Raw genomic sequence first — 10,904 nt, 5'->3', positions numbered from 1 at the left:
TTTAAATCCCGAATCGCCTGTTCAAGTCAATTAGGTCAAAGTAAACTTTTGTAATTATGTTTTTTTAAATAAATTCTATTTGGAATTACGTTTATACAAATTAAATATATTTTTAAGAATTACGATAGATTATCAGCTGTATTTTTCCTTTGTTTTCAAAGTTGAGTGGAAATTTCCACCCTTGTCCTGAAAAATGATTACGTTCTTATTTATCTTACTTATTGTAAAACAAAAAATTTAAACAATAAAATACTAAAAACATTATTATTTAAGAAAATTCATAATCTCACTTTGACTTACTGTTGAGCTATGCTCACTTTGACTTCGTAATTCCATTAGTAAGGATGTCTCTCGTTCAACTTTGATTATTTTATATATTATTCTAGAGTGTACGTTTGTGCTACTATTGCATAACTTTTGTTCTAGATCTTAGCCATTAATTGAGTAAATAATGAGTCTTATTTATTTATTGGTTACAATGTATGTTGTGTTTTTTATGTTTTCATGTTTTAGTTATATTGTTGTCTTTTTGTTTGAATTCCTACAATATTTTTTTTACATCTATATGTTGTTTTTTTCGTGCCTTTAACTCAAAATGTGATTTTTTTTCCTTGCAATATACCTAATGGTAGAAAAAAAAAAACACGCACAGATAACATTAAACTCATTCTACAAGGAAAAAAATAGAGGCAGATCATAAAACATATTTTAAACTTGTATCCCATGATTATTATTTCACATACAAAATTCAACTTTGCATGATTATAATTTTTACTAATTTTTTGAATGCTCATGTTTAGTTTTACGCCTTTATGTAAAAAAAAAAAAAAAAGTGAACAAATTACACTGAAGGGGTTAAAATCGAAATAGATAAATATTACAGGACACTAACATAAATAGATAGAATAAAAGGACAAATTTTGCATTATTATAATTATCACTTCCATGCGGCCCATGGAGATGGGCCCAGCCCATTTTATCTGCATGGACAGTAATGGCCCAGAGATTGGGCTTCGTGGGCTTAGTAACTCCTCGACCGACCTGGCCGCTCACGAGATCGGGCGGGAAACATGAGCATCAATGGCGGGAAACAGAAAGCTTATACTTCACAAATCGTAACTTCGTATTTTCATCGCAATTCGTTCAGCGTCTCCGTTGTTGATTGTTGATCGAGTTCTTCCTCACAGGATTCTCGAGAATGTTCTCCAGCAGCCAGTTTGATTCCGGCAGTGGATTTACGTCCTCCCAGGTCCCCGACTCCACTTCGGCGAAGGTTAGTCGCCGATTTAACTTCTTAATTTCTGTTTGGTTGAATGAGAATTTCGGAAATAAATGTTAGATGTTAGAACAGCCTCAAAAGGAATCGATACTCTTCAAGCTGATGGATGCATAGAATCCGGCGAAATTGAAAGGGCGAGTCTAACTCGGTTTTCATTTTTAGACGAAGAAATTATCGAAGTATAAGTAGGCGTGTTCATAACGGGGATCAAATCCAGTTCCGTCATCCTCGGTTGTAGACGAAATTCCGTTTATCGAATTTGTACACTGGATAAAGCATGAGAGGAAACTGTGAATAAGATGGCGATTGGTGATTGCTTGATTTAATAATTTCTTAACAATCCGGACAGATTGCATTTTGTATTACCCTCTTGAACTCTTCCGTGCAGAGTCGAGAATCGCCGGGTTTAGTTCCAGTAACTGTAAAACAGATAAGCGAAGCTTTCCATTCCGGCGAAGAGAAAGCCAACTTTGTAATCAATGGCGTTGACATTACAAATGTATATTTCCTTGCCCTCTCTTTCAGTTTTAAAACTATTGTCGCTATGCACGTTAATAAATGTAGCAGACAGTTCACACGACAAGAAAATGCAGTATGTTAATTTTATCTGACAATGTAGTAACGCTTCCTTGTTCTTTTGTGCTATTCACATTAGTCATTGATTGTCTTCCTGTCTCCAACGATTGGTGATAAACGAAGGAACGTCTCTTTGTTGTGATTTGTTGTTGATTTTGGCTCTCTTTCCAACCATGGAGAGGCTTTATCTTTCCTCTAGACTAAAACTACTAGGAAATACGATTTACCTGCCTGCTCCCAAATTCTGGGGTTTGTTTAATCGTTTTTGGGGTCCTCTAGCTTTTAATCCAATGTAGCATGTACACTATGTTAGCTGAGTGTTGAATATTTCGATGCAAAGGGATGTTGTACATTTTACTTTTTACATCATATATGTTATTAATCTGAAGCATTTTAATTGTAAAATATTCAAATGTATTTTTCAAACGTACATGTTAATGTACAAGTAACATGTAAATTTTCATTTCTTCTTCTTCTTCTTAAAATTAAAAAAAAAACTTGCAAATGAACATATTCCTTGTGATTCGATCATGCGTTTGTATATGTGTGTGAATTTCTCGTTGTCTATAGTTTTTATGTTTCTACAGATTCTCCGACTTTTTCCTCTGATTTGCCTTACATATAGACTATGAAGTAAATTCTCTGTATCTCCCAAATTCGTCTGATTTTTACGTTTTTAGCTTGAGGATGTCTCCTGTATACTTTTAAACTCTCTTTATTTTAAATACTTATATAATAATTATTGGGGAAAAAAAGGTTACAATCGTTGGGAAGGTCTCTGAAAAAGCTGAAAGGAATACTGACATCACATTCGTTGTAGATGATGGAACAGGAAGAATTGGCTGCAAAAGATGGTATACTCTTCCTAAACCCTTCAACTAGATCTTCAATATCGTCGAGTATCTGCTCCATTTACTAAGCAACGTGTGTTGAAATTTATTCAGGGTAAACGATACATTTGATACTAAGCAAATGGATGACATACAGTAAGTTCTCGTGCTATTTAACTCTCTTATGATGACAAGTACTTTAGTGGTCTTTATGACACTCGCTTTGATTTTCTATGACATAGAGACGGAATGTACATACGGGTGAATGGGCATTTGAAAATATTTCAAGGCAACATGCAAATATTCGCATTTTCCGTAAGGTATGATATTTTATTTCTGTTCAATCTATTTTCGTTGTTTGGATACTCTTTTGAAGTTAAATGTTTGACATACAAGGCTGTCATCCTGCGGCGATTCTATTGCATGTTGAAAGTTTGAAACTCGAGGATTTTGGGGAAAATGCTAAGCACCTTTAGGGGAAAATGCTATATATGGTCTAATCCATAGTTATAATGAGCAGAAAATATAATGTACGGATTGCTATGTAGGATGGCCGGTCTTTCATTCTAATTCATTTGTCTTTCTGTTTGATTGTTATGGAGAGAAAGAACTTGTTATTGGTGCGAAGGAACTTAGAGCCTAAAACTGAAATTGGTAGTGCCGGCGCCAGTAGGCAAGTTTTATTCACATTTTACAAACAACTGAAGGTGGCATTTTATCCGTTTCTAATAATAGTGCTTGCAAATTTCAAAGTCCACATGTCTGAGTAACAGAGCTTATTTTCCAAGTGATTATATAAAAAATAGTTACCTTCAGTTCTAAGGTTGTTAGAACATTTTTGGGGATGTGCAAGTAGAAGAGGACTGTTAGGTGCTCTGAGAGTTAATTTTGGAATTCTCAAACCTTCATTTTATGGATTTAAGATTTCTTTAAAATGGCATTAGCATCTCACGTTGCCTTCTTTCATGAGATGTGACATTTGTTAGATGTGAGACATAGGTAGTGGCATCTATGTCTTCAAGTCAATTTTTATTAATACTCGGACTTTAACTAAAGTATTAGTGGCTAATTAATCGAATAAGTTCCGGGAGTATATAACCTTCATAATATTTAAATGATACCAATTGGGTATGGAATTTTGCAAATTTTCACTGGTGTTTATGTTAAGAGATGTTCTTTTCTTCCTTCAGATTTACAGTAATTGATTTCTTGTGATTGGGAAAGGATAGTACAAAGAAAGACATGCCTAATTTTGGACTTCGGCAATTATTAGAAATGCAAGTTGTTGCAATCTTTGGACTCATTGCAATTATCTTGTATGTGCCACGTAGTTTCTTCTTGTGATTGCCTAAAGGTTTTGCTTGAATCTACTATTCTATGAATTTGATTCTTTTCTCCAAGCTTGGTCCCTAGACAGTTATTGCATGCAGGTAGTGATCAACATCAAGTAATTATTGGGATAGCGGGAACCATCTAATTCCAATTTTTCGTTGCTGTGGTATATTTGACTGACTAACGGGATCATGAACTTGGGTTATGTTTTTCCAGGCCTGTCACAAATTGTGATGAAATTACCTTCCACTTTATTGAATGCATACATGACTACTTGCGGAATTCCAAGTTGCAGGTACTGATTGCTGGAGCTGATGTTGATGGTCGTGATTCTGACTTGTATTTTTATTTAATCAGTGAAATTAGTAATTCGTCAATATCATAATTGTCAACTCATTTGTGCTTAAACTGCTTGAAGCTCAATGGAGTTGCATCAACACAATCCCAATCCTCGGATTCAACTGTGAACGCCCTGGTGCAGAGTGGCTCGAGTGGATACCAGACAGCATCTTCAGAACTAGTAAGAGTCTTAAACCATGATTATAATTATGCTTCTATAACATATTCTTGATGATTATATAATTGGAATTCATATCTAATTTCTTTCTGCAGTCATCTGGGCAACACACTGTAGATGTTAAAAAGAATCCTGATGATTTGGTCCTTGATTATCTGCAGCTGCCCTCCAGCGTGTAAGTTGTCCCAGACCATATTTTATTTTCCCGTTTTGGATTGTTTTATTTGTTGGCTGGTTACTGTGCATTATCGTATATGAGATTGACTTGAGCTGCCTTTGGTCCGGAAACAGGGTGGTTTTAGGTGTAAATAATTGAATTCAGTGTTCTGATGTGAGTCTATTGTGGTACTTTTAAAACTGTCGTGAATAGAAAACAAGACGTGAGGTCGGTGGTTGACTTTTAGTCACAGGTCACTTCTTATTGGCCTTAGTATAATGACAAGGGGACAAGGGGACAAGTTAAAAAGGTACGGCTTTAGGGTTTTGGGTTCAATTTCATTCACATATTAAATCGTAGATTAAGTAGTTATCTTGATTCGATGTATATATTAACTTGTCCAAATACTTGCGTATTTGAAAAAAGAATATATTACCTTGGGATGGTTCTCCCTACTCTCCACCTGTAGTTGTTTTTGCCCTTTTGCACTCTTTTGATAGGGATGCATTCTCTATGTTTCTTATTAAAAAAAAAATATATATATATATATACACACACGTACGTATATGTATGTATGTGTATATATATATTCTTGACTTTGTTTTAGTTCCATATTATGGGGGTGACGATTCGAACTTCTAACATTTTGGTTGAGATATATGGTTTAATCAATTGAGTTTTAGCTAGGTTGGTCTTTCACTTTTGGTAGGTGTGTTATATTGGAAAAATAGACCGATTTGACTGAGCTGTTAGTTTGGACCATGAAATTTATTATATTTTATATTTTGAAACTGTTATTTTTTTCAGAGCAAAAGAAAAGGGGATACACAGAGATGAACTTTCCCAACAACTGAAAATTCCTTTGGAGAAAATACTGTACGCTCCCTCTCTAGTCTCTCTCCCCACTGCCCTTTCGCGGCTTCCTATGTGGTTAATATGGTAATTTAACTTGTACCATTTTGGGCTAAATTTTGTTTTTCAGGGACTCCATTAGGTCTCTTGAAGATGAAGGTTTGATATATTCCACCATTGATGAGTTTCATTTCAAGTCTGCTGCATAGAATTGACAATTCTATAGGCTTTCTTTTCTTTATTTAATTTTACCATGCTCCATATGCTTTGAAATAGATCCATTTACTGCCTGACTTTCAACCTCAAAAAGTTCAACGTATATGTATTTTTAAGCTTGATTGTCTAATCTCCTAAATTTTATTACCTATTTCTGTGGGTGAAGTAGAAAGCGATAATTAATTCTTTTCCTGGTCGGTTTTGTCAAAAGGAGAAAATAAATAAATACTTTTACCGTTGAACTATGCCTATGTCTTGATTAATCGAAATTTGAATTGTTATCCCTTCATCAAAGTATAAATTTTGAGACTTCAAATTTTTTACACAAACTTTGAAAATACCATATGTTTAAATGCATTTGAAATTTAAAAAAATACACCTTGAAGAGAGTTACGTTATGAATGCATTTTGGCTTTTGGGTTGAAGGACTTTTTCTGTTTTCGTTAGTTGTGTAATCAAAAGTTAAATTTTAGGACAAATAGATTCTCATATTTAATAAGTCAGTTTATTTATTTTTGAAAAACAATATATATTTTTTAAAAAAATTTTATCGCGAATTGTATATATATATATATATTTTTTTGGAGTCCAAAGTAAAATTTTGAGCCAAAAGATGTCGTAGTGTTGATTCTGAATTTGGAAAATTGAAAGTTGGACTGGAAAAGGACCACCTCCTTTTACATCAAGTTGTTCTTTCCTTTTCTTTTTGGCCTTTAAATATAATTAAATAAATAAATGAATTGATATCCTTCACGTGCTCCCTGGCTTCCTCCCTCCAAAAGTTATGGCCCACGTCCGCGTGGCAGCTCTCACTTGGCCCCTCACGTGAAACCCCATGCCCCCCTTCTCTCCCCCGGGACCTCACAGCTCAGCATCATCCCTCCCCCTTCCTTTTCCACATCGTATCCTACAAAAAGTTGGTTTGTACAGGGCCGATCATGACTTATCTTGTATTTAATTATACTATCATTAAATATTTGATAATTAAGAGAGATAAATAAAATATTATTAGATTTGAAATATTGTTATGTGTAAGCAGGGATATACCGGATAAATTAGTGATTATAAAATATATTAGAAGGAAACTTCATATGTCTAAATTTCATATTCTAGATAGACAGTTACATGTTTCTAAAACTTCTTTATTATTTTTGGTCCAGTGTCATTAAGCAAATTTATGGTGTAGTAAATTTTACTAGTTGCACTAAAATTAACAATAACTTCACCAAAAATGATATTTTTTTAAATTAATATTTTAATAAATAACGTAACATATCCTTTTTTTTTTCTTAAGATAAATATATTCATTACCGTGTTGCATTTTGGATAAAATTTAAATTTTATACAAAGTTGATTTTTTATAAAAACGGCAAAATAATAAAAGAAGTCAATTTAATTATTGCCGATACATCATTGGACGACAGTTCTACTTCTATGATTCATAACCATTTTGGAAACAAAAGCAACTAAAATGTGGAATATTTTCTAATTTTGAAAAGAAAAAGAAATAAAAAGAAATAAATAAACAGAAATATCCCTGTCCGTGAAAAAATCGCTGCAAACGCATGCGCGGTACACGTAATGAAACCGAAAACTCCATTTGTCAAACCAATAAATCACATCCAAACAAAGAACTCAAAGTCAGATAAAATTTTCCAAATCATAATGCACAAAAAATCACATAAAATTTAATATAATAACAATAATTCCTATGAACAGAAATTCCCGACTGACTCCGCTTATTCTACTACGTACGTACAGATTGATTACATTACGACTGATTGGACTACACACACACAGAGAAAATCGAATTAAATATACGAAGAAAAGAGGAGGAGAAGAAGAAAATTAGGATTCTCGAACGTGGAAGACGTTAGGGTTTTTGATGACGAGATCGTACATGTAAATGGAGTTGAATTTGGAGAAGTCCATAGGAAGAGAAATGAGATCAATGGAGGATCGCTTGTGGAATTGGAAGAAATCGGGATCGCCTTCGTAGTATCGCTCCCAGCCCAAGCCTTCGAGAATCTTCTGGAGGAAGCCATAGGAGGAAACCGGCTGGCCGGAGGGAAGGTGAACGAGGACCTTCTTATTCCGGCCGCCGCCGCCGCCGCCGTGGTTGGCTTCGGAGGAGAACTCGGCGGCGTTGTCGACGAGGCACATCACTCCGTTCGATCGGAAAACCCAAACGCCTGACATTTTGATGAATTCTGATACCGAATAATCGGTGTTATCGATCGATCGAGCGCTATGAAATGAAATGAAATCCGTAAAGGGGAGTTTTTAGCGAAATTTGATTTTGGAATTGGATTTGATGATTTTGGGTTTTGGAGGGATTTGAGGGCTTTATATATAGGGCCGGCCTGGGGAGGGGATTGTGGGGCCCACTCTTGGCCCCACCCCAACCCCTTCCTTTGGATTGTAAGGTATATTTAGATGCCTGCCCAACTCCTTCAATTCCCCAATTGCATTTCTTAATTATGCGATTTTATTTTATTTTTATGTTTTTTTTTTCCAACTTATTTTTGTGTACGATTTTTTTTTTATTTCTCAACATCGATGTCGTGTCGTGTGATTTAAACTATAAATACCATGTGACTTCATTATACGAACCAATGATCAGCACAAAGTTTGAATTGTCGTGGTCGATAAAATACTACAACAATTCAATGTCTAGGACTCTTGTCACTATTGGCGGTTAAAATAATTTTGAATGTCTGATCAAGTAATATTAAATTGTAGTGGTAATGATTATTTTTCAAAAAATAATATTTTAATATTTCAAAAGATCTGGTTTTGACGAGGTTATGTTTTAGTGTTATTGGCCTTGGTTTTAAAAATTTAGATTTTCAGACTACGGAAATTTGATACCTCCGTTTTATTTGTTTATTTCTAATGTAGTTAAAAAAAAAGGATTTTAGACCTTATTTTTTTTATAAGTAGGTTTCGTGGAATTATACTTTTGATTTCTAATTTTTAAAATTTACCTAAATTAGTAAATATGCATAATTTCTAAGAACAACTATATTACTAAATGAAGCCTCAGTTTCCAAAATTTTCATCTAATATCTAGGAATTTATTACGTTAATTAGTTAAATATCATATCTTATAAATCTTCAAAAGTTATAGAGTAGATAGAAAGTAAATTCAAGCCAACAACTCAACCGTAATTGACATTTATTTATTCTCTTGAAATCGGAGGTTCAAACTTTCCAATTTATTATATATAAAAGAAATAGATTTCACAATATTAAAAAAATAAGGAAAAAAATATTTTAGTAGAATATTTGATGAGGTAAGATTTAAATTGAATAATATATATATATATATATATATATACAGGATTAGAGAGAGAGAGGAGAGAGAGAAGGAATTTGGTCCCCAATTTAGGTCACGAGCTGTCCACGTGAAGGGAGTGGGAGTGATGGGAAGTGGGTTAGTCTAAGGTTGCAAAGATTGTTGGTGGGTTATGTGACTGAAAATGACTTTCAAATCATCATTGGATTTCTCTATTTTCAAATCTTCTAAAACTTTTTTTTCCCTTCTTTTTTTTTTTGTATAATTTTGTTCCCATTTTTTATATTCCATGCCTTTTTCTCCTTTCTTTATTATCCACTATTCATATCCATTTCTCCCCAACCCATCATTAAAAAAATAAAAAAATTATTCAATTACTTTTCTCGCCGTATTTAACTTATGGGTTTTGTGTGATTTTTTTAAATAATTTAGACCATAGATATTAAATAGGAAGAAAACGACATTGTAGAGACGTACTGTGATTGAGTAGTACTTCTCGTTCGTTACATTACCATTAAATAAAAGAAGATAAATTGATAGACTATAACATTAACCGATCTTTTTAAGATGAGTTTGACATGATTTGTTTAAACGAGAAAAATACTGTTAGTTAATTAAGAGCGCTCTAAATTTATAATAGTCTTAAATGTTCGTTTCTATTAAATTACCTTTGCATAAAATTATAATAATCTTGATTTTCAAATGATGAATTAGATAAATTAAAATATATACTATTTAGCTCAATGTTGCCTCCCTTAGACAAAAATTAAGAATTAGAAAAATCTAGAATTTTTCCATAATTTTTGTAAATAAAAAGTTATAATATAAACTTTTTGTCTTTCTTATAAACATTTGTGGCTTAAAAAAAAGTCAAGGGCTCAAATAAAAATAAAAATAAAAAAGTGAATTTGAAGGGGGAACAATGATAAACAAAAGAAAAACACTTTTGTTTGGATGTCTCATTGTTGAAGAAATGGATATTTGTCTCTTTCATCCTTCACGATAAATTCTAATTTCAATCGACTAAACTTTCTTTCTGGATGGAATATAATCAAGGTATTAAATATTCGACATTTTCATATATTCCTAAATTTGACATCGATATTTTTATCATATAGAAAAAATTTGAAAAATATCAATAAAATATCACTAATATAAACATAATACTAAAATTAATAAATTTTAACTTATTTTAAAAGGGTGAAATATTTATTGGTTAATTTAAATGTTTATTTTCTATTTTTTAGTTTTATAATTTTTCTAAAAATACTTACTGACATCAACATTTTACCGACATTTATTTCAACATTTCTATAGAATTGAGACTTTGACATTAACACTAACCTTGATATTTATATCCTCGAACATACATAACACAATTATTATTATTTTTTTATCACTACAATAATCGACCGTCTTCTATTCATTTATAACGATATAAATGGTATTTTTAAATAGTTATTCTTTAAGAATGGGGATATTTTAAAATTAGATTCAAACTATTTTGGTTGGTAGTAAAACAATCTAATTTTAATTATTGTGAAATAAAAACATTAAAATTGGGGAACAAGATTCAAACAAAAGAAAACTACATTGGTTGGATGTCTCGTTGTCTAAAATGTGTACGTGTGCCCATCATCCAACATCATGTAAATTCTCATTTCAATCAATTAGACTTCTTACAATAAATTATAATTTAAATAAGATTATTTTTTTAATTCCTCGAACTTTTTGGACCAATAAATTAACCATGATAGTTTATTTAAATAAGATATATTTTTCCAAATTTTCATATTTAATCTGTATTGTTTGAACGTGTTACTTTCATCAAAAAGCAAGTATTTCTT

At 32.4% G+C, this 10,904-nt stretch overlaps 2 protein-coding genes across 2 annotated transcripts; one reads left to right on the top strand and one right to left on the bottom strand.

Annotated features, from left to right (window-relative positions):
• Positions 1-1,097: 1,097 nt before the first annotated feature.
• On the top strand, positions 1,098-5,875 carry RPA2 (replicon protein A2). Its single transcript, XM_022289447.2, has 10 exons — positions 1,098-1,273; positions 1,668-1,778; positions 2,612-2,709; positions 2,800-2,841; positions 2,928-3,005; positions 4,234-4,312; positions 4,436-4,537; positions 4,630-4,709; positions 5,499-5,567; positions 5,674-5,875. Exons 1-10 carry the CDS (start codon positions 1,199-1,201, stop codon positions 5,750-5,752), a joined length of 813 nt encoding a protein of 270 aa, XP_022145139.1. The 5' UTR covers positions 1,098-1,198; the 3' UTR covers positions 5,753-5,875.
• Positions 5,876-7,422: 1,547 nt separating this feature from the next.
• LOC111010367 (flowering-promoting factor 1-like protein 1) lies at positions 7,423-8,092 on the bottom strand. Its single transcript, XM_022283744.2, has one exon. The coding sequence runs from the start codon at positions 7,956-7,958 to the stop codon at positions 7,608-7,610; it is 351 nt and encodes a 116-aa protein (XP_022139436.1). The 5' UTR covers positions 7,959-8,092; the 3' UTR covers positions 7,423-7,607.
• Between the last annotated feature and the right edge of the window lie 2,812 nt (positions 8,093-10,904).

Source organism: Momordica charantia (genome assembly GCF_013281855.1).
Source record: "Momordica charantia cultivar OHB3-1 chromosome 11 unlocalized genomic scaffold, Mcharantia_2.0 BLBB01000011.1, whole genome shotgun sequence".
In the NCBI taxonomy this organism is placed as follows: domain Eukaryota; kingdom Viridiplantae; phylum Streptophyta; class Magnoliopsida; order Cucurbitales; family Cucurbitaceae; genus Momordica; species Momordica charantia.
This window is presented reverse-complemented; position numbering and strand designations above follow the sequence as displayed.

What these genes read in the sequence shown, in the direction of transcription:
- RPA2 (XM_022289447.2), top strand. Translation starts at nt 1,199, where the DNA reads ATGTTCTCCAGCAGCCAGTTTGATTCCGGCAGTGGATTTACGTCCTCC. An exon ending in AGAATTGGCTGCAAAAGATG is followed by an intron (nt 2,710 to 2,799) that starts GTATACTCTTCC and finishes AAATTTATTCAG; the next exon opens with GGTAAACGATACATTTGATA. An exon ending in CTGCAGCTGCCCTCCAGCGT is followed by an intron (nt 4,710 to 5,498) that starts GTAAGTTGTCCC and finishes TATTTTTTTCAG; the next exon opens with AGCAAAAGAAAAGGGGATAC.
- LOC111010367 (XM_022283744.2), bottom strand. Translation starts at nt 7,958, where the DNA reads ATGTCAGGCGTTTGGGTTTTCCGATCGAACGGAGTGATGTGCCTCGTC.